The sequence below is a fragment of the Sorex araneus genome, chromosome 8 (assembly GCF_027595985.1).
Source record: "Sorex araneus isolate mSorAra2 chromosome 8, mSorAra2.pri, whole genome shotgun sequence".
Taxonomy (NCBI): domain Eukaryota; kingdom Metazoa; phylum Chordata; class Mammalia; order Eulipotyphla; family Soricidae; genus Sorex; species Sorex araneus.
The window spans coordinates 53195477-53216368 of NC_073309.1; the positions used below are offsets into that span (position 1 = coordinate 53195477).

General features: G+C 63.5%; 2 protein-coding genes across 2 annotated transcripts; both read left to right on the top strand.

Annotated features, from left to right (window-relative positions):
* The first annotated feature begins 114 nt into the window (after nucleotides 1-114).
* Nucleotides 115-14546, top strand: POLD1 (DNA polymerase delta 1, catalytic subunit). Its single transcript, XM_055145483.1, has 27 exons — nucleotides 115-203; nucleotides 5626-5828; nucleotides 5916-6029; nucleotides 6671-6817; nucleotides 6906-7031; nucleotides 7103-7271; nucleotides 7593-7674; nucleotides 7748-7877; nucleotides 7995-8161; nucleotides 8376-8480; nucleotides 9010-9150; nucleotides 9240-9350; nucleotides 9686-9877; nucleotides 9959-10047; nucleotides 10119-10235; nucleotides 10312-10425; nucleotides 10506-10653; nucleotides 11371-11466; nucleotides 11532-11669; nucleotides 12279-12454; nucleotides 12649-12801; nucleotides 12887-12989; nucleotides 13250-13382; nucleotides 13467-13580; nucleotides 13772-13824; nucleotides 13902-13999; nucleotides 14363-14546. Exons 2-27 carry the CDS (start codon nucleotides 5627-5629, stop codon nucleotides 14466-14468), a joined length of 3324 nt encoding a protein of 1107 aa, XP_055001458.1. The 5' UTR covers nucleotides 115-203; nucleotide 5626; the 3' UTR covers nucleotides 14469-14546.
* An 886-nt stretch (nucleotides 14547-15432) lies between these two features.
* On the top strand, nucleotides 15433-20892 carry SPIB (Spi-B transcription factor). The gene is made up of 6 exons (XM_004619865.2): nucleotides 15433-15455; nucleotides 16053-16080; nucleotides 17450-17522; nucleotides 17771-17985; nucleotides 18545-18677; nucleotides 19938-20892. Exons 1-6 carry the CDS (start codon nucleotides 15433-15435, stop codon nucleotides 20234-20236), a joined length of 771 nt encoding a protein of 256 aa, XP_004619922.1. The 3' UTR covers nucleotides 20237-20892.

A 20892-nucleotide genomic window follows, 5' to 3' on the forward strand; every position in this document is an offset into this window, starting at 1 on the left:
GGGATGTGCTAAGGATTTACCCTCTGGAGCGTGGTCACATACTAGGTTGGGGGCGGTGTCCAGGGCCGTATTGGGCGGGGCATCTCCCTATTTGGGCACGCGGGGCGGGGCCCGGCTGGCGCGCGGCGGCTCTGCGCCTGCGCCGCGCCGGAGTCAGGGGTCACGGCGGTGGAGGCTGTGGCGGGAAAAGCTGTTTGAAGCAGGTGTGTGAGGGGAACGGGCTATAGCGGGGCCGCAGCCCGGCAGGAAATGGGTCTTAAGGAGCCAGGCTCTAGGCTTGAAAGAGCTACGAGGAGTTGTGGGGCGCGGGCCGTCGCGTCCCCCTGGCCGGCGCAAGGGGCCTGGGGCGCAGGACGCGTGCGCGGGGCGGCGGCGCGCGTGAAGGGGCTCCGGGTGGGGGGGGGCTCCCCGGCCTGCGCGACCCCCGGGACTTAAGATGGGCGGGACCGGAAGAGTTTGGGGGAGCTTAAGAACTTTAGCGGCGGCCGTCTGCGGGGGGACTGACGCTTTCAGCAGTTTGGAGGGTCCAGGCGGACGGAAAGCGGATCAGAGAGCTGGAGTGATTCGGCTTTGCCTCTCTGGGGTACAGCATTGGAGGGAGATGGGGTGGGCGGTCTCGGATGCAAGGACCTTAGAGTGGGGTTCGGCTTTCTAGCCTGGACAGGGAGCGGGACCCCCGGGCAGTGTTGAGAATGTCTTGAATTACTTAGCTTGGCTGGGCTACAGCAGGGGTCAGGTGGAAGGGGAGAGAGAGGGGTTGGGGTGCAGGTGGAGAGAACCTCAGGTCAGGTTGTATGGGGGGCCACCCGAAGCCATAGCACAGTGGAGAGAGCGTTAGCCTTGCACGAGGCCACCCCGGTTCTATCTCCGGCATCCCATAGAGGTACCTGAGCGCCACCAAGATTTCTGAGTGTGGAGCCAGGAGTAACCCCTGAGCATGCCACTGGGTGTGACCCCAAAAAAAGCAACAACAAAAAAAGTTGTTTCGGGGCTGGAGCGATAGCACAGAGGATAGGGCGTTTGCCTTGCACTTGGCCGGCTTGGGTTCGATTCCCAGCATCCCATATGGTCCCCCAAGCACCACCAGGAGTAATTCCTGAGTACAGAGCTAGGAGTAACCCCTGAGCATCGCCGAGTGTGACCCAAAAAAACAAAAAAAATGTTGTTTCAGGGGGCTGTAGTCCACAGGGTGTAAGGAGCAGGAGAAGGATCTGGGTGAGTTAGCTGGAGCTGCAGGTCTCCATGGACAAGGTCGAAAGCAGGTTTGGGGGTGTCATTGTGATGCAGAGTTTGGAATGAGCAGATGGGGGCTACAAAGGATGTCCCACTCTGTGGCAAGCAGCCCCTGGTTCCCCACCTCAGCCCCCACACTGAGTGGGTCTTCCCTCTTTCCTTGTCCACTCTAGGGCAGCCGTGCAGAGCCAGTGACAATCCACATGGGTGGGGTGGGGGTGGCTGCCCAGAGATCTCAACTCTGAGTGCTGGACTGCAATAGAGGGGAAGGAAGGACTCAGGGAAGAGTTGCTGGACTGGTGGCGCCTTTGATGAGTCTAAAGGGATGTGACTCCCCGCTGTACACCCTGGATCCTGTGGGCAATGCAGGGAACCCAGAAAGGTTGTCCTATTCCAGGCAGAGCAGAAGGTGTAGGGTGTATTTGTGGTTCCCTTGGAGCCGGGTTCCAGAGGGGAGCAAGCAGACGGGCATTCTCAGAGTCTCCGTGGTCGAGTTGGCCCCCCCACCCCATGTCCCCAGCTCAGGATCTGGAGCCTGCTTTAGCCCCCCCACCCCCACCCCCATCCAGAGTTGTGCCCACCTGGGCAGCATCCCAGACATTGTATCAGTGGTGGGGTCCTGGTGATGTGCCCTGAGTCCTTTGTCCTTCAGAAAGTGTTTATTGAGGGGCTGGAGAGACATTACTGCAGGTGGGGCACCCTCTCTGGTCCCCCACATACCGCCAGGAGTGATCCCTGAGTGTAGAGCCAGGAGTCCAGCCCTGAGCACTGTGGATGTCGTCTCCCCCAAAAAAATAAAGTGTTTATTGAGCGCTGGCTTTGGGGGGCACAGGAGCAAATGAGACTGTGCTCTCGGCATACTCCTGGGGCGCCGGCTCCGAACAGTCACTGAGCTGGGGGAGTATGTGGGGACCTGGGAAGGTTGGCCTGCAGGCAGATGGCCAGGCACACCTGGACCCTGAGTTGGAGAGATCGGGTGAGGCCCCCTGAAGGCGCTGGGCAGCCCTTGCATGGCAGGAGTCGGAGAGGGAGCAGGAGGGCACGCACCGCGCAGGCCCGTACACTGTGGGAGACTTGATTGGGTTTTTTTTGGGGGGCATATCAGGACTTACTTCTGGCTCTGTGCTCAGGGATCACTCTTAGCAGTGCATGAGGGACCCTCTGGGATTCCGGGGATTGACCTGGGTCACTTGGGTACAAGGCAAGCAGCCTCCCCCCTGGATATCCTGTCATTCCAGCTGTTGATTGGTTTGGAGGCCTCTCGGTGCTGGGGTCACTCCTTGGGACCATCCCCCAAGGGAGGGACTCGGGGCCTCCTCTGTGTAAGTGCCCCAGTCCTCTGTACAGCTGGAGATGTTTGTACAGGGCCCAGGCTCTGAGCAAAGTGGAGATGGCCAGTCCGAGCTGATGGTGTAACCCACCCAGTTGAGGTTGGGGTGCCGGCAGGATTAATGTGGGGAGCCCCCTGGGGGCTGGCCAGTTCATCTACTGGTGCCTGTGCAGGGGGGCGCAGGGGGCATCCTGTTCCAACAGGGGGCGCAGTCAGCCTCCGGGAGTGCATTCATTCCCCAGCTTGGAAGGGAATGGTAGGGGAGAAATGTGACTTGGAGGTTTCCCAGAGCTGCTGAACATGATGATGGCAATGCTGGCTGGGCTGGGCAGGGTTTGGTGGGGGGGCGCCTGTCTTGCTCTGACCTTGCTGGCCATGGACCTCCCTGGCACCAAGGGCGGCTGAAGAAACAGGTTAGTGAATGCTGTTTAACTTCAGGCACTGCTGGGGCAGGGAGGGGGCCCCAGGAAGCAGAGCTGCAGAAGGAGCAGCTCCGTGCAGAGGGCAGGCTGGCATCGGGTCACTGCTGGTAGCGGCTGGATTGGGGGGCCCGGGGGCAGGGGGCTGGAGGAAGCTTGGAGACAGCCCAGGGTGCACAGCCGCCGGGCCAGCCAGGTGGGCCTGGACTGGGGAAAGCTCAGGCGCTTTGAGAGACCAACAGGGAGTGTCCCAGAGACACCCTGGCCGGACCCCGAGCCTCACACTTGGAGTCTGTTCTCTGCGCCCCAAGCCTGGTGAGGGACAGGTGATGGGACATGCCAACTTTCTTCTGAGGCCAGCACAGGGCCCCCAGCTTAGAAACCTAGAGTGTGTTCTGGGCCACCTTCCCTGGCACCACGCGCCTGGGCCTGGGGTCAGGGAGACATACCTCGGCCTGGTGGGAAGCCTGGCCCTGCTGGCCCCGCTCTGTGGGCCCTGCCCTGGGGGAGCAGACAAGAACAGGTGCCTCACGGCTTTTTTCTTCCTGTGGGGTAAGGCCCCTGGGCACTCGGGCTCCCTGCCAAAGGCACCCAAGAGGTGCTGGGCAGTGCAGTGCAGTCCTCCCACCTCCCTCCCTGTACAGGGCCGAAGCACACAGGCAGACACACCCACTGGCGCACGCACACACCACCGGCGCAGGTAGACACCCAGAAGGATGCTCCCTCCCTTGAGGACCCCTCAACTTTGTTGTGGAATTAGAGGGGGGAGTTGTCTTCCTACACCTGGGGGGGCCTGGAAACTGAGTGGAAGCCACCAGGCTCTGCCTGATTCCATTCTGGAAAAATCTGCCAAGTAGGAAAGTGTCCCTAGAGACAGCCAGAAGGGAGGAAAGGGCCCTGAGCGGGTGATGGCCGAGGGTGATGGCAGAAAGGGTTTCAGCTGTGACCGGACTGGAGCAGCAGCACAGTGGGCACGGCCCGGGCTGGTGGTTGTCCCGTGGAGCCTGCCCACTCGGCGCGTGTGTTGCGGGCACTTGTGGGGTGCCAGGGTGCTAGGGTTGGGGCCCTGCCTGGACCATGGTGCCACTCCTTCCCGCCCCCCGCCCAACACACACTAGCCGCTCCCCTGCGCCCTTTCTGGCTGCATTTACTCCCCTGCACGTGCTTTTCCTGCTGGCGGGCTGTGGTGATGGTGAGCCAGCCACGCCGCAGGCCTCGTCCTGCCCGGCCAGCCTGCTGTTGTCATCAGAGCCGCAGGACAACTGGCTCCTGGACAGCCCCGCACTGGTGGGCCCTGTTGCATGACTACTTGCAGGGTCCTTTATTGTGACGTGGTGTGGTTTGGGGCCATGCTAGCCAGTACTCAGGGCCGACTCCTGCCTCTGCGCTCAGGGATCACTCCCGGTGGACTCAGGGATCCTATGGGGTGCTGGGGTCAAGCCTGGGTCTGCTGTATGCTGGGCCAGCACCCACCCCACTATCTTAGCGCTCTAGCCCCTGTGTGTGGTTTTTTTTTTTTTCTTTTTGGATTACACCCAGCAATGCACAGAGGTACAGAGGTTACTCCTGGCTCTGCACTCAGGAATTACTCCTGGCATTGCTCAGGGGACCAGATGGGATGCTGGGAATCGAACCCAGGTTGGCTGCATGCAAGGCAAACGCCCTACCCGCTGTGCTATCGCTCCAGCCCCCTAACCCCTGTGTTTTGCTGGACCACATACAGCAGCATTTGGGAGCTGCTCCCAGCTCAGTGCTCAGAGGGCCATGCAGTACTGGGGATTAATCCGAGCTGCATGCAAGACAAGAGCTCTCCCTCCCCTGCACTGTCTCTCCAACCCTGCTGCTAGTTTTTATGCTGGGAGTCCAGGTGGCGTTTCTCTCTCCTCTCCTTTTACCCCAAGTAGCTTTCTGCCGCACCCCCACCTTTTTTTTTCCTTTTCACAACATGGAGCTTTTGGAAGATTCCAGATGGGTAGTTTTGCCTGACAGCCTTGATTGGTTCTTAAGGGCGGGGATCGGAGTAAATATTTCCTTAGATCTTTTTTCTTTCCCTGGTTAACAATGAGTCTTTGAGAACCTCCCCACACTCCCTGTGGCGCTTCCTCGTTCCTTTATACAGCTGCATACTATTCCCAGTGAACAGAGTCAATGTGATTTATTTAAACAGTCCCTCATGGAGGACATTTAGGTGGTTTCCAGCCTTTTGGCATGGCAAACAGTGCTTCCGGAAGTAACCTGGCAAGCACAGCTTTGCAGGGCGATGGCACCTCTGCCCAGAAACCCCGGGATGTGGGGGAAGGGGAGCACTCGGGTGGACTCAACACATTCCCATCACCCCAGCTCAGTCCCTCCTGCCCCTTCCCCGCCAGTCCTCCCACAACTGGCCCGCGCATGCTGGAGCTCGGTGTAAATACGCCGGACAGAAGTCTTGTCCGTGGAAGAGGCAGGGGGAGCATCTTGGGGACACGACCCAGTGACCTGGGGTACAGTGCGGCGCTGGGCGCGTGGCCTCCATCTCACCTTTCTCTGCCGTGTCCATCTGGGGTCCCCACCCACGGCTCTCTGCTCTGCCAGTCCTGGGTCCCCACTTTGTGTGTTGCCAGCTGGGCCAGGGCCCTCACCCTGCTCCCATGTACCCCACAGGATGGAGTGCAAGCGGCGGCTGGCCTCAGAGCCTGGGGGCCCCCAAAAGCGGGCACGCGGGGGCTTGTGGGATGAAGATGATGCGCCACAGCCATCCCAGTTTGAGGCGGAGCTGGCGCTGATGGAGGAACTGGAGGCTGAGCGCAGGCTGCAGGAGCAGGAAGAGGAAGAGGCGCAGCCGGCCCTGGAGGGGGCTGCTGACGGTGGGGCAGGGGGGCAGGTGGGGGCAGGGTCCCAGGGTGTCACCGTGCTCCATGTCTCATGTCCCCCCCCCCCCCGCCCCTTCCCAGGCCATTTCTCCCTGCCAGCCATTGATGCCCGCTGGCTTCGGCCCACCCCACCCCCCCTGGACCCCCAGGTGGACCCCCTCATCTTCCAACAGTTGGAGATTGATCATTATGTGGGTAAGTCTGGAGCCCAGGCATTGCCCACCCAGGTGACCAGGACTGGGGTGGCAGGAAGTCTGGGAAGGCTTCCTGGAGGAGGGGAACATCTTCCCGCAGAGGGGCTGCTGGGTGGTGAGTGATGGGAGGCGGGGTTGGGGGGTGCCTCTGGGACGCAGGGGAGACCACGGGAAGGCTCCTGAGGGAGCAGGTGTGTAACAAGGTGAGGAATGTGGTGCAAACAGACACCGGGTCTCAGCCTCCCTGGGGCCCGGGCAGGGCAGGGGTCCGTCCCTCCCCATGCCCTGCAGCAAAGAGCAGCCAGACCCTGGTGGCACTGTTCTGGGCCCAGACACTGTTGGGGTTGGAGCGGGCTCGCCTGCGGGGCTCGTCTCCACGCCGAGGACCCGTCTTTGATCCTGGGTACCCCACAGCGCCACACGGCAACTGCTACTCCCAGGGACTGAGCGCCCCAGCACTGCTTGGGCGGGCCCCCCTGCACGCCCCAGGAAAAAGTCATTTTCTGTTTTCTCCTTGTGAAGAAAGGGCAAGAGCTGTGGGGAGCAAGGTGGGGCACCCCAAGTTGCGGGCGTGCTGATTCTCACCTGGAAGAGCTCTGGGGGTGCCCCGGGACGACCTGACTGCAGCGCCCCCTCCTCCAGGTGCTGCTCGGCCCCTGCCGGGTGCGCCCTCTCCCTCCCGAGACCCAGTGCCCGTGCTCCGCGCCTTCGGGGTCACCGATGAGGGCGTCTCGGTCTGCTGCCACATCCATGGCTTTGCACCCTACTTCTACACTCCTGCGCCCCCTGGTGAGTGCCTCTGCCTGAGACCACTCCTTGCCCTAGCCTCCAGGGGTCCCCCCTCACCCCCACCCCTCTGAGCGACCCTTCACCCCAGGCTTCGGGCCCGAGCACCTGGCGGACCTGCAGCGGGAGCTGAACGCGGCCATCAGCCGGGACCAGCGTGGCGGGAAGGAGCTCAGCGGGCCGGCGGTGCAGGGCCTGGAGCTCTGCTCCCGGGAGAGTGAGTGTCCGTGGGGCAGCGGGGCGGGGTGGGGAGCCCTCCCTGCCGGTGCCAGCCGCCTCTGCCCACAGGTATGTTTGGGTACCACGGCCGCGGCCCCTCCCCGTTCCTGCGCATCACGCTGGCGCTGCCCCGCCTCGTGGCTCCCGCCCGCCGCCTCCTGGAGCAGGGCATCCGTGTGGCGGGCCTGGGCACCCCCAGCTTCGCACCCTATGAGGCCAACGTCGACTTTGAGATCCGGTACGGGCCATCCCCACCAGCCCCAGCCCCTGCACAGCCCGTCTGCACGCGGGCCTCTGCCCTCTGCCCCTCCTCCCGGGGGCAGGCTGGGAAGGCTTCCTGGAGGAGGGGAACATCTTCCCATCCCTACGCGGACCTCTGCCCTCTGACCCTCCCCAGCATGACCCCACCACCATGTGGGCCTCTGCCCCTGCCCTGCACGGTCCTATCCCCACTCGGCCTTTGCCCTCTGACCCTCCCCTGCATGGTCCCATCCCTACACGGGCCTCTGGTCCCTGTTGGCCTAGTGTCCCCAGTAGTCCCTTGACCCTCTGCCCACAGGTTCATGGTGGACACAGACATCGTGGGCTGCAACTGGCTGGAGCTGCCGGCCGGGAAATACGTGCTGAGGCCCGAGGAGAAGGTGGGGGGCAAGAGTGCTGGGGTGGGGGAGGGGACTGGGTACCTACGGGGCTGACCTGCAGGTGTCCCTGCAGGTGACGCTGTGCCAGCTGGAGGTGGACGTGCTGTGGTCCCACGTGATCAGTCACCCGCCCGAGGGCCAGTGGCAGCGCATTGCGCCCTTGCGCGTGCTCAGCTTCGACATTGAGTGCGCCGGCCGCAAAGGTCTGGCTGGCCAGGGGTGACGGCAGCGGGGAGCCGGGCTGGGGCTGCGCGGACGGTGGGGTCCAGGGGCAGTGTGCCAGCCGGGAGTCAGGTGCCTGGGCCTCCCTGTCCCCGTAGGGATCTTCCCTGAGCCCGAGCGGGACCCTGTGATTCAGATCTGCTCGCTGGGCCTGCGCTGGGGCGAGCCGGAGCCCTTCCTGCGCCTGGCGCTCACGCTGCAGCCCTGCGCCCCCATCCTGGGCGCCAAGGTGCAGAGCTACGAACGCGAGGAGGAGCTGCTCCAGGTGATGCCCGGCCCCGACACCCCCTTGGTCCTCAGAACCCCCAGACCCTGGGCCAGACCTGTGTGGGGTTTCCGGTTGTGAGCCCCACCTGTCTTCCACAGTCGGGAGGGTTCTAGGGCCTTCCAGAATCTTCCCAGCAGTGAGGGGGGAGGGTCTGCGCTGTGATGGTGTCGGGTGACAAGCAGGTGGCCCCGTGGCTGTCCCCCCACCCCAGGCCTGGTCAACCTTCATCCGCGCCCTGGACCCTGATGTGATCACTGGCTACAACATCCAAAACTTCGACCTTCCGTACCTCATTTCTCGGGCCGAGACCCTCAAGGTGAGGCAGATTGGGGTCCTGCCCTCCCGCACCCCCTTCAAGGGACTTCGTGCCTCCACCTGTTCTCTCCCTAGGGCTGTGCCCGTCAGGGGGCTAAGGCCACCCCAAAACCCCCACCACCACCTGGCCCCACATGCCCTGATGCTCCACCCCTGTCCCTGGGACACCCCCAATGTCCTCATCTTGACTCCATCACCTGCAGAGCCTTTTCCTAGGGGTGCCATGCCCTGGGGCAGGGGCCTCTGTTGGCTGAGGCTCAGTCGAGCCCATGACCCGGGTGCCATAGTGCAGTTCTTCCCTTTCCCGGCGCTTTGGGCCCAAAGTGTCGTGAAAAGTAATCCAGGTGCACTGCAGTCTGCCTGTCTGCTGGCTCCTTACCTCCCCCCTCTGATTTCCTCTCATGAGGACTGTCACTCTCTGACCTCCCACTGAGTTCCTGTCCCCAGCACCCCCCGCCTGAGCAAACCAGGGTGAAGGATGGGTGGAGGCAGTGCCCCCTGCAGCCTGGCCTGCTCCCCACCGTTCCCAGGTGCCGAACTTCCCCTTCCTGGGCCGGGTGCGAGGCCTCCGCTCCAGCATCCGAGACTCGTCATTCCAATCGAAGCAGACGGGACGGCGGGACAGCAAGGTGGTCAGCATGGTGGGACGCGTGCAGATGGACATGCTGCAGGTGAGTGCCTGCACCCCACCTGGGCCAGCCCACCCTGGGCTGATCCCTGTGCCGTGCCCCTAAGCCCAGCCTCCTGCCCGCCCCACCAGGTGCTGCTGCGAGAGCACAAGCTCCGCTCCTACACGCTCAACGCTGTGAGCTTCCACTTCCTGGGCGAGCAGAAGGAGGACGTGCAGCACAGCATCATCACCGACTTGCAGGTACCCTCGCCCACATCCCCCCGCCACCGCTGCCCCCACCTGGGCCCCCAGCCCTGCAGCCACGGCTTCCTCCCCTGACCTCCCCTCTTGGACTCTTTTTTGTTTTTTTGCTTTTTTGGGTCACACCTGGTGATGCTCAGGGGTTACTCCTGGCTCATGCACTCAGGATTTACTCCTGGCGGTGCTCGGGGCACCATAATGGGATGCTGGGAATCGAACCGGGGTCGGCCATGTGCAAGGCAAACGGCCTACCCGCTGTGCTATTGCTCCAGCCCCCTCTCCAACTCCAGCCCCTTCCCCCTGCCCCCTGACCCATCCCTGTGTGCCGCCCCCAGAATGGGAACGCACAGACGCGCCGCCGCCTGGCCGTGTACTGCCTCAAGGACGCCTTCCTGCCCCTGCGGTTGCTGGAGCGGCTCATGGTGCTGGTGAACGCGGTGGAGATGGCCCGAGTCACAGGCGTGCCCCTCAGCTACCTGCTCAGCCGGGGCCAGCAGGTCAAGGTGGTGTCGCAGCTGCTACGGCAGGTCAGTGGGCAGCACTGGCGGGGGGTGGGGGAGCCTGCCCTGGGACCCTGGGCCCCACCTGAGCCTGACCCATCCCCACAGGCCATGCGCCAGGGCCTGCTGATGCCCGTGGTGAAGAGTGAGGGCGGCGAGGACTACACGGGGGCCACCGTCATTGAGCCCCTCAAAGGGTGAGCCCCGAGGCCGGGCCGGGGGCCCTGGGGCTGGGGCGCTTGGGTGTGACGCCTCCCCCACCCGCCAGGTACTACGACGTGCCGATCGCAACGCTGGACTTCTCGTCCCTGTACCCCTCCATCATGATGGCCCACAACCTATGCTACACTACCCTCCTGAGGCCTGGGGCCGCCCAGAAGCTAGGGTACGGGCCCCCCTAGGCCTGGGAGGGAGGCAGGGGTGTCCAGAGGGCGGCCTGGGGTGACCCGTCTGCCCTGCAGCCTGACAGAGGAGCAGTTCATCCGGACGCCCACGGGGGACGAGTTTGTGAAGGCGTCCGTGCGGAAGGGGCTGCTCCCCCAGATCCTGGAGAACCTCCTGAGTGCCCGCAAGAGGTGGGCAGACGGGGGGCTGCACCCGCCCTCTCCCTGCGCCCCCCTGCCAGAGACTGAGTGGTTCTGTCCCGCCCCCACAGGGCCAAAGCCGAGCTGGCACAGGAAACAGATCCCCTGCGGCGGCAGGTCCTGGACGGGCGGCAGCTGGCGCTGAAAGTGAGCGCCAACTCGGTGTATGGCTTCACCGGTGCCCAGGTGGGCAAGCTGCCCTGCCTGGAGATCTCGCAGGTGCGTGGGGCGCCAGCGTGGAGCAGAGGTGGCACGGGGAGTGCCGCGTCACAGTCAGCAGCCCACCCACTCCCTGGGCACAGGGGAAGTGACCCCTCCCCCACCATGTACTGACCAAGTGCCCCAGGGCCGTCAGTGTACGGGGTGCTTGCTGGCCCTGTCTAGACAGGCCCCGCCCTGGCCGCCCTGCTGTGGGGAGCCTATCCCCAGTCACAGTGCCATGCTGGCACTGCCTGCGTCCCAGGCCCCCAATCCCAAGACGGGCCAGAACTCCAGACAGGTCTGGACACAGGTCACAGTTTATTCCACCCACAGGACAGAGGTGGTGCGGTGGGTGGGGTGGGGCTGTTGGGTCCCCTAGGAGACCAGGTGCCATGCCCACGTGTCTGCCCAGCAGCTTTCAGGGGGGTATGACGTGGGCAGCCCTGCAGACGCCCCCTCAGCCCTGGGCCTGCATTTCTCTTGGGGGTGACCATATAGGAAGGGGGCTCTGAAGGAGCCAGGGGTCAGGCTGATAGCAGATACCATGGCGCACAGGGCGCCCCCCCCACCCCAATTAATGGCCCTAGCGTGTAGGTGGATCAACTGCCCAGTTTCTCCCAGCCCTGATTCGGAAGCGACAGCTGGTGGGGGGACACTGACCCAAGCCCAGGCCTCCAGACAGCCATATCCGCCAGGGGTGGCCCAGGGCCTTCAGTCTGCCCCCCACGCCCCTAGAGTGTCACCGGCTTTGGGCGCCAGATGATCGAGAAGACGAAGCAGCTTGTGGAGTCCAAGTACACCCGCGACGGTGGCTACAGCGCAGACGCCAAGGTCAGACCACCAGTGACGGTAGGGGTGGGGGGCGGCCTGGCCCCGCTCATGGCCCTTCCCCACAGGTGGTGTACGGGGACACGGACTCCGTCATGTGCCGCTTTGGCGTCTCCTCTGTGGCTGAGGCCATGGCGCTGGGGCGGGAGGCCGCAGACTGGGTGTCAGGACACTTCCCCCCACCCATCCGGCTGGAGTTCGAAAAGGTAGGTGGGGGGACCTTTCTCGGGAGGCCACATCTGCAGTGCTCAGGAGTTTCATATGGGGGTGTCAGGGATTGAATCAGGGGTGGCCCATTGAAAGGCAAGTGCCATTCCTGCTGTCCTGTTGCTCAGCTCTGGGCTTAGGTCTTTCTTTTGGGGCTCGGGCACAGGCTGTGCTGGTCCAGGGGCCCCTCTGCACAGCGCCCCACCAGGACTGAGTGTGTGTGTGAAGTTTCCTGGTGTGGGAAACTCCTCTGGTTGGGTCAGCACCTCACATTTGGATGTGTCTTGACCCTGTGGGTAAGAGTCCCTGCTTGGGAGCCCCAGTTTCCAGCCCTGGGGTCTCTTTGTACACCTAGATTTGGGGTTCTCCTGGGGTCGCCCCCCTGGACCTTGGGGCATACTCAACACCCTCTCAGGCTCCTGTGGGTGCCTCTGTCATATCAGGCTCCCTGGCAGGGGCTCCCAAAATTCTGAGCACTGTTATCAGCATCATGGTCCATCTCCAGGTGGCCCACATTTCTGGTTCTGGTGTTTTCAGGGGATGTTGGTCTCAGGCTGCAGGACAGACCCGGACCTGAGGCTTCGGGGGTCTCTGCTTTGCCCCCCTAGGTCTACTTTCCCTACCTGCTCATCAGCAAGAAGCGCTACGCGGGGTTGCTCTTCTCCTCCCGGCCAGATGCCCACGACCGCATGGACTGCAAAGGCCTGGAGGCCGTGCGCAGGGACAACTGCCCCCTGGTGGCCAACCTCGTCACCGCCTCTCTGCGCCGCCTGCTCATCGACAGGTGTGGCCTGTAGCCCGCCCAACTCTCTGACCCGGGAGACCCCCACAGCCCCCCTCCGTGGGGACACAGCTGCCGGCCTGCGCTTGGCCGCGGTTCGCGGGTGGAAAGTGTGGGCTTGGCCATCTGCGCGCGCCCTCCCCGCCCTGGGTGTGCTCCCGGGTCTGAGCCTTGGCGCTCCCCCGCCCCTTGCGCAGGGACCCCGCGGGCGCCGTGGCGCATGCGCAGGACGTCATCTCGGACCTGCTGTGCAACCGCATCGACATCTCGCAGCTGGTCATCACCAAGGAGCTGACGCGCGCCGCCGCCGACTATGCGGGCAAGCAGGCCCACGTGGAACTGGCCGAGAGGTCCGCCGGCGGGGGATGGGGTCGGCCAGAAATAGCCGCTTCCTGCGTACCCCCCCAGTCGCCCTCACCCGTGGTCTCCCCGCAGGATGAGGAAGCGGGACCCCGGGAGCGCGCCAAGCCTGGGCGACCGCGTCCCCTACGTGATCATCGGGGCCGCCAAGGGCGTGGCCGCCTACATGAAGTCCGAGGTCAGGCCAGCTGCGCCCCTGCCGCCGCCCCCGCTCTCACTTCTGCTTTCCAGCCAGCGGGATGGGTGGTTCCCTCTGGGGGCCCCCGGGGCTGGAGAACCTCCCCCTAACACGCCCCTGGGAGCCAGCCAGGTGAGGCGGCCCCAGTGCCTCCCGGCCCCTGCTGGCCCCTTGCCCCGCCCGGACACCAGGGCCGGTGTGTCTTTCTGGGCATCCCAAGGAGCCCGCCACTGCACGCGGTGACGGCCCCCCTGCTGCAGGACCCCCTGTACGTGCTGGAGCACAGCCTGCCCATCGACACGCAGTACTACCTGGAGCAGCAGCTCGCCAAGCCACTCCTGCGCATCTTCGAGCCCATCCTGGGCGAGGGCCGCGCCGAGGCAGTGCTACTGCGTATGAGGGGCTCGGGGGAGGGGCAGGGCGGGAGGGCAACCCCCAGCTCGGGGCGCCCGGCCCACCCGCCGTCCTCACCCACAGGCGGGGATCACACGCGCTGCAAGACGGTGCTCACGGGCAAGGTGGGCGGCCTGCTGGCCTTCGCCAAGCGCCGCAGCTGCTGCATCGGCTGCCGCACGGTCCTCAACCACCAGGGTGAGCCGCCCGCCTGTAGGGGGCGCTGCCGTCGCCCCAGCCGGGAGTTCCCGGGAGTTTTCCCCACACACACACTCGCTCCCTTGTTCTCCGTCTCCCGGGACTTTCAGCCACAGGCAGGGAAGGGGCTGGGCTGGGGTGGCTGGGCCATGGCCCTGCCCCAACGTTGCCCTGTGCTCCCCCACCCCCAGGCGCCGTGTGCAAGTTCTGCCAGCCCCGGGAGTCCGAGCTGTATCAGAAGGAGGTGAGGGGCACCAGAACAGGCCGGGGGTTGGGGGGGCGTCAGGCACCTGCTCAGCGCCCCGGCCCCACTGTCTCCAGGTATCACACTTGAACGCCCTGGAGGAGCGCTTCTCGCGCCTCTGGACTCAGTGCCAGCGCTGCCAGGGCAGCCTGCACGAGGACGTCATCTGCACCAGGTGGGACCCCGCCCCCTGGCTCCCGCACGCCCCGCCCACCAAGGACCTGCAGGGTGTGGGGGTCCCAGGGCAGCGCACAGACCGCTCTGGCCCCCAAGGGCGGGCCGGCCTTTCCCCAGGGAACACGCGGGCGGGGCGGGTTCCCACGCCAGGTGACAGGTGATATACGGCTGGTGGCCCCGCGCCTTACGGGCACCCGCTGTTATCGGCTCCCCCCGTGCCTGGTGAGCAAACAGCCAACTCGGGAGAGGTTTGGGTGGACAGCAGGCAGGGACCAAAGTCCTGGGAACGGCCCCCTTCTGTCGTGAGGCTGGGCAGCGGGCACGAGCTCTGGCCCTACCCTGACCCTGCCCCTGCCCACAGCCGGGACTGCCCCATCTTCTACATGCGCAAGAAGGTGCGCAAGGACCTGGAGGACCAAGAGCAGCTGCTGCGACGCTTCGGGCCACCAGGCCCGGAGGCCTGGTGACCTCCACCCTGACCACGGCCCCTCTGCAAAGGGCTGCGGGTGGAGCAGTCGTGTTACTGATGAATAAAGTTTGGTTCCATGTCAGCTGGACTCTGTGGCTCTGTTCTTGCGGGAGGGGGGGAGGGGGCTGGGGGTAAGAGCTTGGCGCCGGGGAGTGGGGGGCCATCTGCACTGAGACACCCTGCACCTGCTCACCCTCCCCAGAGGGCCCTCAGCTCTCCCCTCTGCCATCCACCGTCCCATTTCGCCTCTGTTGCCCATCCTGCCTCAGTTTCCCTCTCTGCTGGCTATCCTGCTTTTTCCCTCAGCTGCCCATCCTGCCTCAGTTTCCCCTCTGCTGCCCATCCTGCCCCAGTTTCTCCACTGCTGCCTGGCCTGCCTTTGTCTCCCCCAGGCCCCCCGGCACCGCTTGAGGGCACACCCACCCCACCCCCACTCCAGGTGCCTGTTTCCTGCAGCCGGGGCAGCCCCTGGCACGGAGTCTGCCACTCCCCACAGGACAAGGGGACCTCCCTCCCTGTCACACCCACGATATTTCCATTTCGGGGTCCTCAGTGGCTTCAAGACCGGGTTTCCCTCAGAGACCCTGGGGACCCCTCCTTTCCCTTGCGCCTCCAGGTGGTTGTCAAGCCTGAATCCAGGTGCCCCACCCTCCTGTGCCATGTCTGCCCCTCTGCCTTGTCCAGGCCTTCTGCCATCTCCCTCAGGGTCAGCCCCCACCCCCCAACCATGGGGATCCCCAAATCCAGATGGCCCCTGGGTCTGCCCTGCCCACCATCACGTGACAAGGCTTGTGCAATCAATCTGGCCCCCTCCCCTGACCCCCCTCCCTGAGGGGATTTTCGGGGAGGGCTGAGCGGCTGCCAGCACCCCTGCCCCCCTTCCCCGCCCCCTGGCAGGGGCTGGGCCAAGGTATAAATAGGGCTGGAGGCTGCAGTGCCTGCCAGCCCAGCCCCGCGCCACCATGCTCGCCCTGGAGGCTGCACAGTAAGTGGGGTGCTCTCAGCCTTGCCCGAGGGAACAGCCTCTCTCCCTGCAGCCCCCCTCCTAGCTCTGCCCCACTGCCCCCACCCCACCTTGTGTCCATCCTGTCACACGGGGGGGGGGCTCCACTTCTCCCTTTGCTCTCTGGGTCTCCTCTCTCTTCCCACTGTTCATCTGTCCATCCTTCCGTCTGTCTGTCCATCTTTCTGAGTCTTCCTACCTCTTCCTGCCAGGCCCTTCCCTTCCGTCCCCATCCCAGGGGGCTCAGAACTGGCCGGGTATCCCCATCTTCCCGCATTGGGGCTGCTTGTGCCCACATCTCCCCCCCTCGGGGACTTTCTCTCCTTCACTTTCCCTGCCCACCCCCCCCAGCCTTGGTCTATGCAAATCCCCCCCAGGGAGGGGGACATTTGCCTGGCCCCTGCCCCCAACTTCCTGTGTGCTGGGGGCTGTGGGGACTGTGGTGCGGTAGGGCTGCTCGCACAGACACCCCAGCAGATGGGTTGTGGGGGTCACAGCTGCAGCTGCGCCCACTGGCCCCTGTGGACACTCTGGTGAAGGCCCGATGACAGCCATGCCCTTGTGTCTCTCCCCTCCCAGGCTCGACACTCCACACTTCAGCTGTCTGGTGAGTAGGGGGTCCCGGGAGCCAAGGAGGGGGGTGGGTCCCTGAGGCTCCCTTGCATTCTCTGCCTCAGTTTCTCCCTCCGCCCCCTCCATCAGAGACGTGTTCCCATGGGGGTATCTGGAGGGGAGGGGTCTTTGTGCCTTTGACCTTGTCTCAGTTGGGGCTCACCTCACTATTTGCAAAGTTTCTATCTATCTTTTCTTCTCAGCTTTGTGCTTTCAAAAAAGGGTCCTCAGGGCGCCAAGGAAGAATACAGCCGGGAGGGTATTTACTTGCACACCGCCGACCTGGGTTTAATCCCCCGAATCCCATAGGATCCCCTGAGCACTGCCAGGAATAATGCCTGAGCACAGAGGCAGGAATAATCCCTGAGCATCACCGGGTGTGGCCCCAGAGCAAACCCCCAAAATGATCCTTGGGAATACCTCAGACACACACAACGATCCCCAAGCCCCTGTGTGCTCCCAGAAACCCACAACCCAGCCCCAAGAAATAAAGCAAGCCTCACTCGTGCTTGGAAGAGACCCAAGCAGGCAGGTGGGGACATTTCTTCTTTAGTGGGGCCTCGATGACAAGTGGGACCCAGCTCCCCCCCCCTCCCCGCCGTGGCCAGCAGCGCACAGGGATGGATGCCTCTTCTCTTTGGAGTCTGTGAGCCATTTTGAAAGTGGGCCCTACAGGGGTGACTGAGGCCCAGCCAACCCCCTTCGGGGTTTTTCTTCAACACACAGCAAGCCTGGGTCTGGGTTTCCATCCCCCCATCTTGTTTTCTACCCCAGAGGCTACCCCCACCCCGGGGAAATCAGACCTTTCCTCCTGGGTTTCTCCCCCCTGGGGGTACCATCAAAAGCTGCTGACTTTCTTAGAATGAAGTCGTGGATGGACAGGATAGTTTCAGTTTTGGGGTCACACAGGAGAGACTGGTGGGGAGATGGGGGTGCTGTGGAGGATCAACTCGGTGCAAATTAACACAAGATCTCGGGGCAAATGGAGGCAGTGTGTAGGCTGATACGGGGTCCTCCCTTCATAGGAGAATCCTCTGCCTACTGCAGGCAGGGATGGGGGTCCTTCCCCAGGTGCTATGAGGTTCCACCTCAAGTGTCTGGGTCTGCCAGGAGCCTCAGGAGCCAGCTGACTCCTGCCTCTGTGCTCAGAGATCTCTCCTGGAAGGGCTCGGGGGACCCTATGTGGTGCCAGGTTGGCCACTGGCCATGCAAGCAGCTCTCCAGGCCTGCATCTGTCTCGGGGCTTCTCTCCCTACCTCACGCTGCCTGTTTCCCCCTTTCCCCTCCTCTCAGAATTTCTCTGCTGGTCCCAAGTGAGGGGGGGGACTCCCCACAACCCAGGATGACCCCTCGTCCTCCCTCAGTACCCAGATGGAGTCTTCTATGACCTGGACACCGGCAAACACCCCGGATATCCTGACTCCGAGGGCGCTCCAGGTGAGGGGTCCCTCCCCATGTCCTGCCCCACCTGTGTCTGGAGGACCCTATCTATGGCGGGGGTGCTGAGGCCCAGGATTTTTGGGTGCTTAGGCCTCTTGACCCTCTCCCTGCTCTGTGGCCCGTTCCTGTTTGCACATGCAAATCCTGAGGCCGGAGATTTGCACGGCCCACAATGGCCCCTCTGTGCCCGGCGGCGCGGCCCAGGAGACCCGGCTCGCTGGTCCTGACCCTGTGTCTATCCCCAGACTCTCTGTGGGGATGGGCCGAGGCCCCACCTGTCCCCACAGCCTCCTACGAAGCCTTTGACCCAGCCATGGCCACCTTCAGCCACACCCAGGGTGTCCAACTGTGCTACGGACCCACGACATACAACCCAGCCGGAAGCCTGGACCTGGCCCCCAGTCTGGAGTCCCTGGGGCCCGGCTTCCCAGGGTACCCTGCAGAAGACTTCCCCATGCAGGTGAGAAGCAGAAGCAATGCACTGATATAATAAAAGAAGCTTTGGGGGCTGGAGAGACAGGACAGCGGGTAGGACGCTTGCCTTGCACACAGCTGACCTGGGTTCAGTCGCCAGCACCATATACAGGCCCCCAGCCCTGCCAGGAGTGATCCCTGAGTGCAGAACCAGGAATAGGCCCTGAACACTGCCTCCCCTCCCCGAACAAAAACAACAGAAAACCTGCTTTTTTGGTGGGATGGGGCACACCCAACAGTGTTCAAGGTCTACACCCAACTCTGTGCTCTGGAGTCACTCCTGGAGTCACTCTGGGGCGATGCTCAGGGTGATGTGGGTATGGAACCAGGGGCACCTGCACACAGAGCATACCCAGGGCTCTGTGCCTGGCCCACTTGGTAGAAATTTGGCACCTGGCGCTGATCATCAAGAGTTGATGGGACAGTTTGGCCGCTCCATGGAGACTGACACCACAGTTGGAGGGCCTCAGCAGGATGCCAGGAGGAGGAAGCCAAGGCGGGGGGCCGGGGAGAGGGGACCCAGAGCCATCTATCTCATCCCACAGACCCTGGGCCCCCCGGCGTACATCCCATACGAGGAGGCGGAGATTCTGCTGGACGGCCCCGCGCTGGAGGTCTCAGACAGCGAGTCAGACGAGGCCCTCGGTGCTGGCCCCGAAGGGAGGGGAGCAGAGGCAGGTACGTGGGAGCAAGCAGGGCGAAGGCGGCTCCAGCGACCCCACCTTTCCAAGGACCTTACTGTGTCCTCCAGCGCCCCCTGGTGGCTGTGTAATATGGAGCAAGTGTCTCCACTTCTCGAGCCACCCAGGAGGGGCGGCATTCCACTGCCTCCTCCCTCCCGCCCCGTGGATAGAGGGATGAAAACACAGTGCAGCGCTCCCCACTACCTGCTGATAGGCAGGAATCAAACATTTTGTTCCTGAAATCAATTAATGCCAATAAGGCCTCCAGGCTTCCTGGCACCCTGCGAGGCTGGACTGCTGCATTCAGTCAGCAGGAGAAGCCCGTGTGTGTGTGTGTGTGTGTGTGTGTGTGTGTGTGTGTGTGTGTGTGTGTGTGCCCAGCTGATCTGCAGTCACTCACTCCTCCTCCCACCCCCATGTCTGGCAGCCCTCCTTCTCAATCCCTGGGAACCTAGCATTGCTCATTACAGTCCCTTTCTATCCCTCAGTTTTCCCATCTTCAGAACAGGTATTGTCTACACCACTCTGTCTCATGGGGTTCAGATGGAGGCCCCGTAATGACGTAATAAGCCCAGCTGTAAGAGTGCCCTAGTTGTGCCAGGGAAACACACACACACACACACACACACACACACACACACACACACACCAGCCTCCCTTGCAGCTGAGCAGACCAGCTCAGAGACGTTGAGTCACCACTCCAAAACCACACAGCTGAGGGTGGGGGCTGGGGTCTCTGTCTAGTGGCCTGAGATGCATGTGCATCACCCCCTAGTTCTATGGGAGGGGGGGTGCTTGCCAAGACGCGCATCCCAGAAGTCACAGTCCTCACACACAGACACCCCTCCCAGGATCCCAGCCCTCTGCAATGCTGAGAGAAACGGGAGGCAGGATGCCCCCAACCATAGCTCCCTGGCCACTGGACCGCTGTATTCAGCCACTGTCCTTCCAAGTCCCAAGGTCTAGGATGCATGTGACTGCTGGCTTGGGACAGAGCACCGCACAGAAGTGACTCCCGCACTAGAGAGCAAAATTGGGTGGGGTTTCGGGATAAGCACTACGAGGACCCCCGTACCCCTTTGTTTGGGGGGGGGCACTCTCAGTGGCTTCTCTGGGCAGTCCTGGAGACGCCCGCGGGGCCGAGGATGGAAGGGGGCTGCTGCCTGTCCAGCATACGGGGCAGCCCTGGGGACCAGCCTCCTCCACCCTCACCCCCCCCCCGCCCCCGTTCACGCGCCGCGCCCTCCCCCCGCAGGTGCCCGCAAGAAGCTGCGCCTGTACCAGTTCCTGCTGGGCCTGCTGACGCGCGGGGACATGCGCGAGTGCGTGTGGTGGGTGGAGCCGGGAGCCGGCGTCTTCCAGTTCTCGTCCAAGCACAAGGAACTGCTGGCGCGCCGCTGGGGCCAGCAGAAGGGCAACCGCAAGCGCATGACCTACCAGAAGCTGGCCCGCGCGCTGCGCAACTACGCCAAGACCGGCGAGATCCGCAAGGTGAAGCGCAAACTCACCTACCAGTTCGACAGCGCGCTGCTGCCCGCCGCCCGCAGAGCCTGAGCCCCGCGCCCCGACGCCTCAGCCTCGGCGGGGCAGAGGGCGGGGACCCGCGCACCATCAGGCCACCGGCTGTCCAGAAGCCCGAACCCTGGGCTAGGGTCTCTGGGGAATGCCCTTGTCGTGTCCCCCGGCTCGTCTCCTGCCAGATCTGAGATCTCCTTGTGTCTGGCATGGCAGGGGAGCCCCGGTTCCCCGAGGGCCCCTCCGTAACCTTCCCCTCTCTGTGCCTCCAAGTATTTTTGTCATCATTTGGGGGTGGGTGTGTTTTGTTTGAAGTTTGGGGCTGTGCTCAGGGCTTGTTCTGGACTCTGTGCACAGGTCCTGGCGTGTTTGGGGACCCTGTGGGGTAAAGCGGTAGGACCCAGGTTGGCCACCAAGGCAAGCGCCCTCCCCACTGTCCTATGGCTCCTGCCCCTCCTTTTGTCACCTTTGAGAGCCCTGAGTTCTCCAGAGCATTCTGCTGTCACTGTGTGTCTGTCTGCCTGGAATTCTCCGCTCATGTTGGGCCCCTGCTGTCCCATGGGGTTCTGTGGACCTTGCCCTGTGTCGGTCCTGTGGGGCTCTGCCTAGGGGGTATCGTGAGGATCCCAGCAACAGCCTTGAATTCTGGGGTCCTGGAGTCCTTCTTGGCCACACAACGTATTGGAGGATGTCTC